The sequence below is a fragment of the Oncorhynchus keta genome, chromosome 17 (genome assembly GCF_023373465.1).
Source record: "Oncorhynchus keta strain PuntledgeMale-10-30-2019 chromosome 17, Oket_V2, whole genome shotgun sequence".
Classification (NCBI taxonomy): domain Eukaryota; kingdom Metazoa; phylum Chordata; class Actinopteri; order Salmoniformes; family Salmonidae; genus Oncorhynchus; species Oncorhynchus keta.
Window position 1 is genome coordinate 43,233,784 of NC_068437.1, and position 16,456 is coordinate 43,250,239.

Below are 16,456 nucleotides of genomic sequence, written 5' to 3' on the forward strand. Positions count from 1 at the left end.
CACGTCTAGTTAAACGCGTTTAAATCAGGGCAAGGCGAATGGAAACATGACCGAATATAAACAGTGTAGCTATTCCTTCCGCAAGGCAATCAAACAAGCTAAGTGTCGGTATAGAGACAAAGTAGAGTCGCAATCCAACGGCTCAGACAGGAGAGGTATGTGGCAGGGTCTACAGTCAATCACGGACTACAAAAGGAAAACCAGCCCCGCCGCGGACCTCGATATCTTGCTCCCAGACAAACTAAACTATACAGTGCAACTGACAGCCCGCTACCAAAAACCTGCGGGTTCTCCTTCACTGCAGCTAACGGGAGTAAAACATTTAAATTAGTTAACCCTCGCAAGGCTGCCAGCCCAGACGGCATCCCCAGCCGCTTCCTCAGAGCATGCGCAGAACTGCTGGCTGGTGTGTTTACGGACATAATCAAACTTTATCCCAGTCTGCTGTTTGCACATGCTTCAAGAGGGCCACCATTATTCCTGTTCCCAAGAAAGCTAAGGTAACTGAACTAAACGACTATTGCCCCGTAACACTCACTTCATCATCGTGAAGTGCTTCGAGAGACTGGTCAAGGACCATAAACACCTCCACCCTACCTGACACCCTAGACCCACTCCAATTTGCTTACCGCCCCAATAGGTTCACAGACGCAATCGCACTGCCCTAACCTATCTGGACAAGAGGAATACCTATGAGAGAATGCTGTTCATTGACTACAGCTCAGCATTTAACACCATAGTACCCTCCAAAATCTTCATTAAGCTTCCTGACGGGGCCGCACCCAGGTGGTGAGGGTAGGAAACATCTCCACCCCGCTGATCCTCAACACTGGGGCCCCACAAGGGTGCGTTCTCAGCTCTCCTGTACTCCCTGTTCACCCATGACTGTGTGGCCATGCACACCTCTGTTGGAAGAAATTATAGTTGAAATGATTATGTATACATTTATTTAAATTAGAACCATTTATTTGAATACTATTATGTTATGGTATGAAATGTATGGGTTCTTGGTTAAGCTGTTACTGAAAATGTAAGTAAAATGAATTAATTGTCTGTACCTTGCGGGTTTAAGGGAGAGGGATGGCATATCTCTTTAGACAGATAAAAATGTTTGTTTTATGTTCCATTAGTAGAGGAGAGTATATCTTTTAGACAGATTGGAATGTTTGTTTTATGAGGGGAGTAGAAGACAGTCTCCAGTCCTGAAGACACTGCGCTACTGTGAGAAACTGATGACGTCATTTTATGTTCTCTCCTTAAAATGTAATGTTCTTTGTATTTTGAGTCAGTACTCTCTTGAATTAAATGCTGTTAACTGACTTTTAAGACTGGTCTCCATCTATTTCATGCATAAATGATAAACTTACATCTTATTATGAAATAGAGAGAGTGTGAATTTGGTTTTGGCTACAAAACATATAGGAATTTAGAATTCCTCTAACAACCTCCAACCCAATCATCAAGTTTGCAGATGACACTATAGTGGTAGGCTTGATTTCCAACAACGATGAGATGGCCTACAGGGAGGTGGTGAGGGCCCTCGGAGTGTGGTGTCAGGAAAATAACCTCACACTCAACGTCAACAAAAGAAAGGAGATGACTGTGGACTTCAGGAAACAGCAGAGGGAGCAGCCACCTATCCACATCGACGGGACAGTAGTGGAGAAGGTGGAAAGTTTTAAATTCCTCTGCGTACACATCACGGACAAACTGAATTGGTCCACCCACACAGACAGCGTGGTGAACAAAAACTTTTACAGATGCACAATCGAGAGCATCCTGTCAGGCTGTATCACCACCTGGTACGGCAACTGCTCCGCCCACAACCGTAAGGCTCTCCAGAGGGTAATAAGGTTTGTACAACGCATCACCGGGTGCAAACTACCTGCCCTCCAGGACACCTACACCACCCGATGTCACAGGAAGGCCATACAAATCATCAACAACCACTGCCTGTTCACCCCGCTATCATCCAGAAGGCAAGGTCAGTACAGGTTCATCAAAGCTGGGACCGAGAGACTGTAAAACAGCTTCTATCTCAAGGCCAGACTGTTAAACAGCCATCACTAATATTGAGTGGCTGCTGCCAACATACTGACTCACCTCTAGCCACTTTAATAATGAAAAATGTAATATATGTATCACTAGCCACTTTAAATAATGTTTACATACCCTACAATACTCATCTCAAATGTACTCTATACCATCTACTGCATCTTGCCTATGCTGTTCGGCCATCGCTCATTCATATATCTTTATGAACATATTCATTCCTTTACACTTGTGTGTGTATATCAAGTAGTTGTGAAATTCTTGGATTACTTGTTAGATATTACTGCATGGTCGGAACTAGAAGCACAAGCATATTGCTACACTCGCATTAACGTCTGCTAACCATGTGTATGTGACAAATAAAATTTGATTTTTAGCTTCCACCGCCCCACACGTCTCGCTAATGCCACTCTCCCACAGCGCAGGTATTTACAGCTGTGCCATTGTGCCCCCAACACATCCTTCTCACCCAGCAACACATTTTACCCGCTCAAATACATCTAGTCTTGTGTTTTTATTCCCAGTTTAATGCCATGGCTGCGATTTGGCACCCTCTGGTAGATGGGGCACAATGGCACAGCTGTAAATACCTGCGCTGTGGGAGAGTGGCATATTGAGCACAAAGTAGCAAAACAAAACTCACATGAATGATGACTCCCTTGTCCAGCAGACTCTGCTTCTTTGCAGTCATCACAAAGTAGTGCGTGTTGTCTCTGTAGTACACAATGTTCTCCAGATCAATCCCTACAATCACAACGCAACACAAAGCTTCATAAACAACTGTCAGTCATGTTGACCATACAACCAAATGGTGTGACACGGTCAGTGGGAGGATCATGTTCCAAATGCGGTGTGTATCATGACCAACGTGAGTGATGGTACACAACCCTTTCATTAAGAGGGGATTTGAGGGGAGGAGATTCCAGCCTGTCATCACACACTGTTGAACCTCACAAAGCCAAGCAGGCTGCTCGAATCAGCAGCACTAGATCCTCCATGGTGTGTGAGCATGGGAAACATTTCATCTGCTGGTACTTCAGCAAAACACTCCCTTTGTAGGAGACACACTGGTTTCATGGATTAAAACATTTTATTGCGGTTCCCAATGGACTGATGTGATGACACCTAGGGTATCACCATTCCAGGTAAATCAGCCTGATCGCACATCAATGACCATAAGAGTTGGAAAGACCGCACAAACAGGTCCAAGGCTTGGCTAGGAGGTCAATGCCCAGGGGAGAGGTACAGAAGGTTTGTGAGATGACTCACCGGTTTCTTCTTTGAGCTCCAGGAAGAACTTCTGGTTGAAGATGAAGGCCACGCCGCTGATCTCCTCCACCTTGGCCTCGGCTGTGGTATTCCTGTTAACGAAGTTGGCTGTGATGGCTATGGCCAGCTTGCCCCGGAACTCTTTCCTCCTGAAACCTACAGTATGCGGCAAAGCATTGTTATTCTTTCTGCTGACACTGAACATCTAGGAAGTTAATCATTTTATACCAGATTAAACTGAGTCAGATTGCAATAAGTCGGATCAATAATGTTATTACATATTGTTAAGGAAATACAGGCTGATAAAGGTTAAGGTAATGACATAGATCAAAAAGCATTAGGGGCATTTTAAAATACTACCTTCAAACTTTGTCTGAGCAATACTCCTGTCTGGTTGACAACGAACCCATGCATTTTCTTTTTTAGATACAGACTACACTCAAGACTGATCCAAGTAGTGTAATAGACTTTCACCAGTCACATGACCAGATTCCATCTGTATACCAGCTGTTCATCTTCTCCGGGAGAATTCTGGGTAATGTGCTCTGACACAGGTCAAAGTTAACTCTAGATAGTGCAGGTTAACTGCAGATGAAGACAAGTACTCTAAAATTATCATGGCTTGATTTCATTTTTATGTAACATGATTTTATAGCTTTTTAATAGAAATTACAAAGCCAAAAATAGTGAACATTCAATTGCCAAAACAATGAAAATGTTCCATTGTCTGTCATATCCACATACTGTAGACCTCATAGTAACTTCTTATTTAAGTAGTACAATATATATATACACTGCTCAAAAAAATAAAGGGAACACTTAAACACAATGTAACTCCAAGTCAATCACACTTCTGTGAAATCAAACTGTCCACTTAGGAAGCAACACTGATTGACAATACATTTCACATGCTGTTGTGCAATTGGAATAGACAACAGTTGGAAATTATAGGCAATTAGCAAGACACCCCCAATAAAAGGAGTGGTTCTGCAGGTGGTGACCACAGACCACTTCTCAGTTCCTATGCTTCCTGGCTGATGTTTTGGTCACTTTTGAATGCTGGCGATGCTTTCACTCTAGTGGTAGCATGAGAACCACACAAGTGGCTCAGGTAGTGCAGCTCATCCAGGATGGCACATCAATGCGAGCTGTGGAAAGAAGGTTTGCTGTGTCTGTCAGCGTAGTGTCCAGAGCATGGAGGCGCTACCAGGAGACAGGCCAGTACATCAGGGGACGTAGGAGGGCAACAACCCAGCAGCAGGACCGCTACCTCCGCCTTTGTGCAAGGAGGAGCACTGCCAGAGCCCTGCAAAATGACCTCCAGCAGGCCACGAATGTGCATGAGTCTGCTCAAATGATCAGAAACAGACTCCATGAGGGTGGTATGAGGGCCCGACGTCCACAGGTGGGGGTTGTGCTTACAGCCCAACACCGTGCAGGACGTTTGGCATTTGCCAGAGAACACCAAGATTGGCAAATTCGCCACTGGCGCCCTGTGCTCGTCACAGATGAAAGCAGGTTCACACTGAGCACGTGCCAGACGTGACAGTCTGGAGACGCCGTGGAGAACGTTCTGCTGCCTGCAACATCCTCCAGCATGACCGGTTTGGCGGTGGGTCAGTAATGGTGTGGGGTGGCATTTCTTTGGGGGGCCGCACAGCCCTCCATGTGCTCGCCAGAGGTAGCCTGACTGCCATTAGGTACCGAGATGAGATCCTCAGACCCCTTGTTGAGACCATATGCTGGTGCTGTTGGCCCTGGGTTCCTCCTAATGCAAGACAATGCTCGACCTCATGTCAGCTGTTCCTGCAAGAGGAAGGCATTGATGCTATGGACTGGCCTGCCCGTTCCCCAGACCTGAATCCAATTGAGCACATCTGAGACATCATGTCTCGCTCCATCCACCAACGCCACAGACTGTCCAGGAGTTGGCGGATGCTTTCGTCCAGGTCTGGGAGGAGATCCCTCAGGAGACCATCTGCCACCTCATCAGGAGCATGCCCAGGCATTGTAGGGAGGTCATACAGGCACGTGGAGGCCACACACACTACTGAGCCTCATTTTGACTTGTTTTAAGGACATTACATCAAAGTTGGATCAGCCTGTAGTGTGGTTTTCCACTTTAATTTTGAGTGTGACTCCAAATCCAGACCTCCATGGATTGATACATTTATTTTCCATTGATCATTTTTGTGTGATTTTGTTGTCAATACATTAAACTATGTAAAGAAAAAAGTATAATAACAATATTTCATTCATTCAGATCTAGGTGTTATTTTAGTGTTCGCTTTCTTTTTTTGAGCAATATATATATCTCAGGCTGCTACTGCCTGAGCAGAGATGTGAAGATAGATCTCTCTCTGTTCAGGCAGTAGCAGCCACCCAATGTTATCTTTGTGCAGTCTTCAGTCATCCAATTTAGCTAGGCTAGCCTGCCAAAGTATGCTGCAAAGCTGTCTGACAAACGTTTTACTAGTTCCTCAAAGCAGATAAGGCATACTTCACGAACTGTCTCGATCCCCCTCTCTCTCATCGTTGTGTTCATCCCTCTCTCATGGTCTGCGTGTAGCTAACCTAATGTATAGCAGACAAAAGTGTATTCATCTCTGGCTGACTTGGAAAAAACAGGTGCAATGGATTATGGTCACTGTAGTTAATTACCAAGTTAGTGTTAAACTAGGTTGAATATTTGCTTAATGAAAATTACAACTCCCTTCAGCCCAGCGTCCTACATACTTCTTGATTTATCTTGTGAATGATTGGATTTCTCTAGAGAAACAGAGTGTTGGGCTCGAAAAAATACAAATTAAATGTCGGTCAATTAGTTGTTTAATTACGACTTTTTATTTTACAAAAATGTAGGTTAATAGCCCAGTACAACTTATTCCCTCAGGCATGTTCTCTCACATCCTGGAACACCTTGTGTGCAGTTCTATTGTACTTTACCCCTTAAGACATTATTGAAATTGAAAGCATTTTATGACCATAAAGTGTTTATGACTGGCAAGCTAAGGGACAAATTGTTGTTTTTGCCCCTTTAGTTGAACATGTTTCCAAGACCAGGCTTATACATTGTTCAGGTGTGCAACTTCAGCCATGCCCAAGAATCTTACAGACAGCTTTAAAATGTTTACAGTCAAACATTGTGTGTAGAGCAAATAACTTCTCCATCATGTGTTCTTCTCACCGTCTAGCGTGTTTCTGCGTCCATCTGCGCCAATCACCACGTCAAAGTCAAAGTCAACGAGGGGGTGGTTTTCTGGTCTGATCTCTGCTCTCCATCCAGGCCCTGGGAAAAGGACAACATAGTTGGCAGTGGCAAACCATAACAATACAGCAATATATAGTCAACATTTTCCATTACTGTTAAGGTTGCATTTGTTATTTGTGCTTTTTGATTAATGTGAAGGCACTTAAATACATAGCTAAGTTGTCTCCAACTATAAATAGCTGAAGTCTTGCTTGTAATCTTTCACAACGCAGCGTGGTAAGTAGCGATGACACAGAGAGAAACAGAGAACCTCTCCATATCAGCTCAACACTTCTGCCACAGTCTCACAGAAATACACCGTGCCTACGGCACATTCTCCTAAGGTACCCACTTAAGAACATCATCACTGCTGCAGAGGACACATTGCAACCCTAAATTTAAGCTAGTCTTTATCAGTCGAGTGACAACCACATGCTACAGTATAAAAACGAACTGGAGAAAAAGACGGGGTTTGTTCAAATGCAATGTTTAAAATCAAGTGGGGAAGTTAGTGCAGCTGAGGGACTATGGAATTCAGCTTCAGAAATATACAGTACTAGTCATGAGTTGACACCGACTCATTCAAGGGTTTTTATTTTTTTACATTGTAGAATAATAGTTAAGACAACTTCGAAATCATGTAGTAACCAAAAGTGTTAAATCAAAATCTATTTTGAGATTCTTCAAAGTAACCCCCCTTTGCCTCGACAGCTTTGCACACTCTGGGCACTCTCTCAACCAGCTTCACCTGGAATGCTTTAACAATCTTCAAGGAGTTCCCACATATGCTGAGCACTTGTTGGCTGCCATTACACTGCCTGGAGGTGTGTTCAGTCATTGTCCTGTTGAAAAACAAATGATAGCCCATCTGGTTTGTGCTTAGTGGGACTGGCAAATTGATGCAGAATGCTGTGGCAGTCATGCTGGTTTAGTGTGCCTTGAATACTAAATAATTCACCAAGTGTTACCAGCAAAGCACCCCCACACCACCTCCTCCATGCTTCATGGTGAGAACCACCCATGCAGAGATCAATTGTTCACCTACTCTGCGCTTCACAAAGACAGAGGTTGGAACCAAAAATGTCAAATTTGGACTCATCAGATGAAAGGACAGATTTCCACTGGTCTCATGTACATTGCTCGGGTTTCCTGGCCCAAACAAGTCTCTTGTTATTGGTGTCCTTTAGTAGTGGTTACTTTGCAGCAATTCAATCATGAAGGTCTGATTCACACAGTCTCCTCTGAAAAGTTGATGTTGAAAGGTGTCTCAAATATATTTTGGATTTGTTTAACACTTTTTTTGGTTACATGATTCCATAGGTGTCATTTCATCGTTGATGTCGTCACTATTAACCTACAATGTAGAAAATATTAAAAATAAAGAAAAACCCTAGAATGAATAGGTGTCCAAACTTTTGACTGGTACGTCAACAAATCAAAGGAGATGATCTTGAACTTCAGGAAACAGCAGAAGGAGCATCCCCCCTCACCATCCACATCGAGGAGAAAGCAGTAGAGAAGGTGGAACATTTTAAGTTCCTCGGTGTACACGTCACAGACAAACTGAAATGGTCCACCCACACAGACAGTGGTGAAGACGCAACAGCACTTCTTCAACCTCAGGAGGCTGAAGAAATTTGGCTTGTCACACAAAACCCTGACAAACTTTTACAGATGCACAAATCGAGAGCATCCCGTCGGGCTGTATTGCAGCCTGGTACGGCAACTGCACCGCCCTCAACTGCAGAGGGTGGTGCGGTTCGCACAACACATCACTGGGGGCAAACTACCTGCCCTCCATGACACATATAGCAAAAAGATCATCAAGGATATCAACCACCTGAGCCACTGCCCGTTTACACAGATACCCAATCCAGAAGGCGAGGTCAGTACAGGTGCATCAAAGCTGGGACCGAGCGACTAAAAACAGCTTCCATCTCAATGCCATCAGACTGCTAAACAGCAATCACTAACAGAGGCTGCTGCCTACATTGAGAGCCAATCACTGGCCACTTGAATAAATGGATCACTAGTCACTTTATACAATGCACTCTTAATAAAATGTTTACATATCTTACATTACTGATATATGTACAGTTGAAGTCAGAAGTTTACATACGCTTTAGCCAAATACATTTAAACTCAGTTTCACAATTCCTGACATTTAATCCTAGTAATAATTACCTGTCTTGGGTCAGTTAGGATAACCACTAAGAATTTGAAATGTCAGAATAATAGTAGAGAATGATTTCAGCTTTTATTTCTTTCATCACATTCCCAGCGGGTCAGAAGTTTACATACACTCAATTAGTATTTGGTAGCATTGCCTTTAAATGGTTTAACTTGGGTCAAACTTTTTGGGTAGCCTTCCACAAGCTTCCCACAATAAGTTGGGTGAATTTTGGCCCATTCCTCCTGACAGAGCTGGTGTAACGGAGTCAGGTTTGTAGGCCTCCTTGCTCGCACACGCTTTTCCAGTTCTGCCCACAAATTTTCTAAAGGATGGAGGTCAGGGCTTTGTGATGGCCACTCCAATACCTTGCCATTTTTCCACAACTTGGAAAGTATGCTTGGGGTCATTGTCCATTTTGAAGACCCAATTGCGACCAAGCTTTATCTTCCTGACTGATGTCTTGAGATGTTGCTTCAATATAACCACATAATTTCCCCTCATGATGACATATATTTTGTGAAGTGCACCAGTCCCTCCTGCACCAAAGCACCGCCACAACATGATGCTGCCACCCCCGTGATAAACGGTTGGGATGGTGTTCTTCTGCTTGCAAGCCTCCCCATTTTTCCTCCAAACATAACAATGGTCATTATGGCCAAACAGAACTATTTTTGTTTCATCAGACCAAGGACATTTCTCCAAAAAGTACAATCGATTGAAGCCATGTGCTGTTGCAAACCGTAGTCTGGCTTTTTAATGGCGGTTTTGGAGCAGTGGCTTCTTCCTTGCTGAGCAGCCTTTCAGGTTATGTCGATATAGGACTCGTTTTTACTGTGGATATAGATACTTTTGTACCGGTTTCCTCCAGCATCTTGACAAGGTCCTTTGCTGTTGTTCTGGGATTGATTTGCACCAAGGTACGTTCGTTCATCTCTAGGAGACAGAATGCATCTCCTTCCTGTTTATACTTGTGTACTATTGTTTGTACAGATAAATGTGGTACCTTCAGGCGTTTGGAAATTGCTCCCAAGGATGAACCAGACTTGTGGTGGTCCACAATTTACTTTCTGAAGACTTGGCTGATTTCATTAGATTTTTCCATGATTTAAAGGTAGGCCTTGAAAGGCCTTTATTTTAAAGGCACAGTCAATTTAGTGTATGTTAACTTCTGACCCACTGGAATTGTGATTAAGTGAAATAATCTGTCTGTAAACAATTGTTGGAAAAATTACTTGTCATGCACAAAGTAGGTGTCCTAACCGACTTGCCAAAACTATAGTTTGTTAACAAGAAAAGTGTGGAGTGGTTAGAAAAACAAGGTTTAATGACTTTAAAATTTAGGATTTCAACTGTACATGGAGCCCCCAGTTCAGGTCACCTCACGCTCATGGTAATAATAATGCCTCAGATATATGGCTGCCTTTACAGAATACAGAAGGCGTTATGGCACGTCATTCAACAAAAATTGCTAACCATGTGTATGTGACAAATTTGATTTTGCATCAACTAAAATTAGGCAAAACTGACCTACAAAGCATATGCACTTCACTGCAGACCTAGAGGCAGCATCTACTCGTAAATGGAATTATGCGAGCACGTGTTTCTAAATCAAGAACACAAGATTGAGAAGTAGCCAATCCATCTGCGGCGTGTGATGTAATTTTGATCAAGTACCAGGGTTTGAGGGAGAGAAAGACCTGGTGCAGTCAACTGATGAAAATCAGCAAGTGTTAACCATACAAACTCAATATGAACAATAATTAACAGAAATGTAAAAAGCAGATTTCTAAAAAACATTTAAGCATGAAACAAACAGTTGTAAACACTAGCTGTCTAGTGCTGATTGCCAAGGTTATGTTAACATGGCACGGAGGTTTAAAATGCTGAACCATGCTTTCACAGACTGATGCTGGACCTGATATCACTGTGTTGGAGTGAAATGTGTTCGACAGAAAGATGAAAAACACGACCAGTTCCTTTCCAGGGGTGGGAAACGCTGTATTTTCTGACTGAACCAAAAGAGTCACCTTCATTCTCCTGGTTCTCCGGTGGCTCCAACAGTTTGACAAACTCCACGTTGACATGGACCTCCACCCCCACAATGAGGGAGACCTTCAGTAGCATGAGCTGGAGCTGGCGAATACCTTCAGACACATACAAAGTATAATTTAAGCAACAAGGCCAGAGGGGGTGTGGTATATAGCCAACATACCACAGCTAAACCGTGGTGTATTGGCCATATACCACAAGCCTGAGGTGCCTTATTGCTATTAAAATTTGGTTACCAATGTAATTAGAGCAGTAAAACTAAACTTTTGGTCATACTCTTGGTATACGGTCTGATGTACCACGGCTGTTAGCCAATCAGCATTCAAGGCAAGAACCACAGTTTAGAATTGACAACACTTATCCAACTACACACAATTAGTCTAATAACCTGTGGCCTTGTTAGGCTTCAAGATAAAGGGTTAGTGAACTGATACTACATTCTGAGGTGTAGCTAGCTAGCAGCTGGTAAGTCTATTGTTTTCAACTTTACAAGTTAACCTGAGAAACATTGTCCATATCAGCGAGTATTTAGGACTATGTTACTAAAGTAGAGGGTCAGGAAAGGCAGCATATCATACATGGGGATAGAATAAGCCTCATAGGAACAAGATGGACATCTCTATAGAAACATTTCCGGGGGGGGGATATTTCACCCAGTTGCCAAATGTTCCGATAAATGACACCAGAAGGCCAGTTTGTCTCAGCAGTGGTTTTGAAACACACAGCATTTGCATTCATGGGCTCCTCCACTTTGCATGTTGTTATCTAAGGCACGGCAGTTGCAGGGAGATAACGCTCACACACGCACGTCAGATTTCTTAGCAGAGCAAGCCAGATATATATTTAAAAAGAAATCCAACTGTAGAACGTGGAGTGAGTGAGGAAGAGATCACGTAACAATGTTACCATCTGATAAATATTTCAGCCACATTCAACTTCCGTCAGTTTTCCCCAGCAGAACACCAAAACAAGGAAGAATAACATTACTTAACATCATTTCCTATGAGATGAAGAATGATATTAGCAGTACAATACTTACTGATGTGGTCTATGGCTCCAGCACAGAATTTGCCGTAGAACTTCTTGGCCCCGAGGCCCCTGAGGTCATGGATGGTGTAGGGCCACAGATGCAGCACGTTGTTCCTGGAGAAGGTGTCCCTCTTTTCTATCACCACCACCTTGGCCCCCAGCAGAGCCAGCTCAATGGCCGTACGCAGACCACAGGGGCCCCCTCCAATGATCAGACACTTGAGAGAGACACACTTCGTCATCAGTGTACAATACAAACTGTAATTAAAACATCTCACATGATCAACAAACTGTAGCAGGAGGTGAAATTAGGTGAGATTACAGAAAATGCTATTAGCTACATAAAACCTCAACATTAGTTCTATTGTATTGCAACCTCTGATATTAAACATCAAAAGATTAAAACAAGGCCTCATAAGGAGAACATACCAATACAGCATATAGGTCCTTCTGTAGCTCAGTTGGTAGAGCATGGCGCATGTAACGCCAGGGTAGTGGGTTCGATTCCCGGGACCACCCATACGTAGAATGTATGCACACATGACTGTAAGTCGCTTTGGATAAAAGCGTCTGCTAAATGGCATATATATTATGAATCAGGTTTCATATTCTACAATACAACAGAACCACTTCAGTCATTTCACTGGTGTGATCCACTGCCCTCTGAAGGCATGACAGAGCATTGAGATGCCGTAGTTGTTGGCTTGTCATGTGGGCAACTCCACGGTAACAGAAGGATGCGGACACATTATTAAAGTGAAAAATCTGAGTACGCAAAAACAAAAAAACAATGATTGCAAAGTTAAATAGACCATACACCAACACTATGCACAAGGACGACTAACAAATTCCACAGGAAATATTACAAACCACATTTACTTGAAGATTCAAAAGTTTGGTAACAGAAAGACGCCACAAACCACAATGTGTGTTTAGAGTCGATTTGGACTCAAACATCTGAGTGTCAGGTATTTGAAGGTTACTAGGCTAGTCCGGGCCCCGAGTGTGGTGGGTTTGACTGACCGCACTTGGACATGGTGCATGGATGTCTGCTTTGCATTATGGTGGATTTGTCTCAGACAACCAGCGTTGCTGAAAGGGGTCAGCTGATTCCAGTCAAACTAAGTCCTCCCGTGCCATTCATGAGGTTGTTATTACTAGAGACTTGACCTGTGGTATTTCAACTACACAGCTTGCAAAATCTCAGCATGCATAGTATTCAACAGAATTAAAGCCCATTTAGACCAAACAAAGGTGACAATGAACTGTTGGAATGAAAGGAATTAATTGGTCCTAATGTGGCTCTGTATAAGGTGAATGATTGTCACTGGGATATGGAAACGATAGTGTTATTTGGCTCTGTGTGGAGCTGTGGGTTTTGGGCTATTCTTAGAGAATGCTGGAGTCAGCGCTCACGTTGTTGTGTACCGTTTCCAGAGCTTGTCATGAACCCTACACACATCGCACCATAAGAGGTCAAGGGGGGAACAATTGTGTCACTTTTACTGGACACAACAATAAGGATGATGAGTTAAGTCTTGCAAGTCTGGCAGGGCCAATACTCAGGTGTTTACCCACATGAGACAGCAGTGTTTTTAAAGGTCTGGCAAAATACAAGTTTCCGTGTTTACTTAGAAGTCTATTTTGTCTACACTGCAGCTGTGAGAAACTGGTGCTTCCATACAGAGGTGTATCCAGTCCCATTCAGGTTCAGACACGATGCCCAGATGAGGGATTTCACAAAAGACCAGGCCTAATTTCATAATGAACATGTTTTGTTAACATCTGTACAATGTAAACACATGGTGATATTTCATCACTTTCAGACACAAAACCCAACCCTGATTGGTTCATGGGTCCCTGGGCACACATGAAATCCAAGATCCCTTAATACTGCTGCACTACTTAACAAATACAGTACCAGTAAAAAGTTTGTACACACACACACACACACACACACATTCCAGGGGTTCTTTATTTGTACTATATTGTAGAATAATAGTGAAGACAACAAAACTATGAAATAACATATGGAATCATGTACTAACCAAAAAAAATAAGTGTTAACTAAAATATATTTTACGTTTGAGATTCTCACAAGGTGCCACCCATTGCATTCTCTCAACCAGCCTCATGAGGTAGTCACTTGGAATGCATTTCAATTAAACAGGTGTTCCTTGTTTAAAAGTACATTTGTGGAATTTATTTTTCTTAATGCGTTTGAGCCAATCAGTTGTTTTGTGACAAGGTAGGGGGGTATACAGAAGTTAGCCCTATTATGCTCAAATAAGCAAAGAGAAAGGACTGTCCATCATTACTTTAAGACGTGAAGGTCAGTCAATACGGAAAATGTCAAGAACTTTGAAAGTGCAAAAACCAACAAGTGCTATGATGAACCTGGCTCTCACGAAGACCGCCACAGGAAAGAAAGAGTTTCCTCTGTTACAACGGAAACATTCATTAGTTAACTGCACCTCAGGATTACATTTATTTGGGCAGCAGAGTTCAAGTAACAGACATCAACTGTTCAGAGGAGACCATGAATCAGGCCTTATGGTGGAATTGCTGCAAAGAAACCTCTACTAAAGGACACGAATAAGAAGAGATTTGCTTCAGCCAAGAAACACGAGCAATGGACATTAGACCGGTGGAAATCTGTCCTTTCTCGGGATTCTAAATTTGAGATTTTGTTCCAACCGCTGAGTCCGAGACGCAGAGTAGGTGAACGGATGATCTCTGCACGTGTGGTTCCCACCGTGTAGCATGGAAGTGTGATGGTGCTTTGCTGTTGACTCATTGATTTATTTAGAATTCAAGGCACACTTAACCCAGCATGGCTACCACCGCATTCTGCAGCAATATGCCATCCCATATGGTTCGCCCATAGTGGGACTATAATTTTTGTTGTCGACAGGACAATGACGCAACACACCTCTAGGCTGTGTAAGGGCTATCTGACCAAGGAGAGCGATGGAGTGCTGCATCAGATGACCTGGCCTCCACAATCACCCAACCTCAACCCAACTGTTTGGGATGAGTGGGACCGCAGAGTGAAGGAAAAGCAGCAAACAAGTGGTCAGCATGTGTGGGAACTCCTTCAAGACGGTTGGAAAACATTCCTCATGAAGCTGGTTGAGAGAATGCCAAGAGTGCACCAAGCTGTCATCAAGACAAAGGGTGAATACTTTGAAGAATCTCAAATATAAAACATATCGATTGATTTAACACTTTTTTGGTTACTACATGATTTCATGTGTTATTTCATAGTTTTGATGTCTTCACTATTCTTCTACCTTGTAGAAAATAAAGGAAAACCCTTGAATGAGTAGGTGTCCAAACTTGGCTGGTACTGTATGTTGAATTTATGAAATATAGAAGGCCATGCTTTCCAAAGGTATGGAGGGTCAACAATTCAATACAACTGACATACTCAAGCGAATTACCCATATGGAATGCGAGCGTATATTACAATATCCCTGTGTACATTTATTTAACTAGGCAAGTCAGTTAAGAACAAATTAAAATTATTTACAATGACGACCAAACCCAGACGACACTGGGCCAATTGTGCACCACCCTATGGGACTCCCAATCACGGCCAGTTGCAATACAGCCCGAAATCGAACCAGGGTGTCTTTAGTTACACCTCAAGCACTGAGATGCAGTACCTTAGACCGTTGCGCCACTCGGGTGAGAACCATTCTGAATGAATAGGATATGCAAATCTAAATTTGGTACATAAACAAGCAAGCATAAGAACCAAAACTATTCCAGTCACTACAGCAATGTAAAACAAAAACCATAATCCCACTTAAAAATGGGAGGCAAGAAAATAGTTGTCCATGGAATTTGTTCTCAATGGGATTAAGGTCTGGGGAGATTCCTGGCCATGGACCCATAATATCGATGTTTTTTTCCCCGAGCCACTTAGTTATAACTTTTACCTTATGGCAAGGTGCTCCATTATGCTGGAAAAGGCATTGTTCTTCACCAAACGGTTCCTGGATGGTTGGGAGAAGTTGCTCTTATAGGATGTGTTGGTACCATTCTTTATTCATGGCTGTGTTTAGGCAAAATCTCACTCCCTTGGCTGAGAAACAACCCCACACATGAATGGTCTCAGGATGCTTTACTGTTGGCATTCCACAGGACTGATGGTAGCGCTCAGCTTGTCTTCTCCGGACAAGCTTTTTTCCAGATGCCCCAAACAATCAGAAGGGGGATTCATCAGAGAAAATGACTTTACCCCAGTCCTCAGCAGTCCAATCCCTGTACCTTTTGCAGAATATCAGTCTGTCCCTGATGTTTTTCCTGGAGAGAAGTGGCTTCTTTGCTGCCCTTCTTGACACCAGGCTATCCTCCAAAAGTCATCGCCTCACTGTGTGTGCAGATGCACTCACACCTGCCTGCTGCCATTCCTGAGCAAGCTCTGTACTGGTGGTGCCCCGATCCCGAAGCTGAATCAACTTTAGGAGACGGTCCTGGCGCTTGCTGGACTTTCTTGGGCGCCCTGAAGCCTTCTTCACAACAATTGAACCGCTCTCCTTGAAGTTCTTGATGATCTGATAAATGGTTTATTTAGGTGCAATCTTACTGGCAGCAATATCCTTGCCTGTGAAACACTTTTTGTAAAA

At 43.1% G+C, this 16,456-nt stretch overlaps 1 protein-coding gene across 2 annotated transcripts in view; it reads right to left on the reverse strand.

Annotated features, from left to right (window-relative positions):
- mical2b (microtubule associated monooxygenase, calponin and LIM domain containing 2b) overlaps nucleotides 1-16,456 on the reverse strand; it is a 99,441-nt gene that overhangs the window by 65,270 nt on the left and 17,715 nt on the right. For both annotated transcript variants that reach the window (XM_052466111.1, XM_052466110.1), the window contains exons 3-7: nucleotides 11,833-12,040; nucleotides 10,772-10,888; nucleotides 6,509-6,610; nucleotides 3,322-3,477; nucleotides 2,696-2,796 (exon numbers count right to left, since the gene is read on the reverse strand). In XM_052466111.1, coding sequence (XP_052322071.1) covers nucleotides 2,696-2,796; nucleotides 3,322-3,477; nucleotides 6,509-6,610; nucleotides 10,772-10,888; nucleotides 11,833-12,040 — 684 coding nt within the window. The remainder of the gene's footprint in view (nucleotides 1-2,695; nucleotides 2,797-3,321; nucleotides 3,478-6,508; nucleotides 6,611-10,771; nucleotides 10,889-11,832; nucleotides 12,041-16,456) is intronic.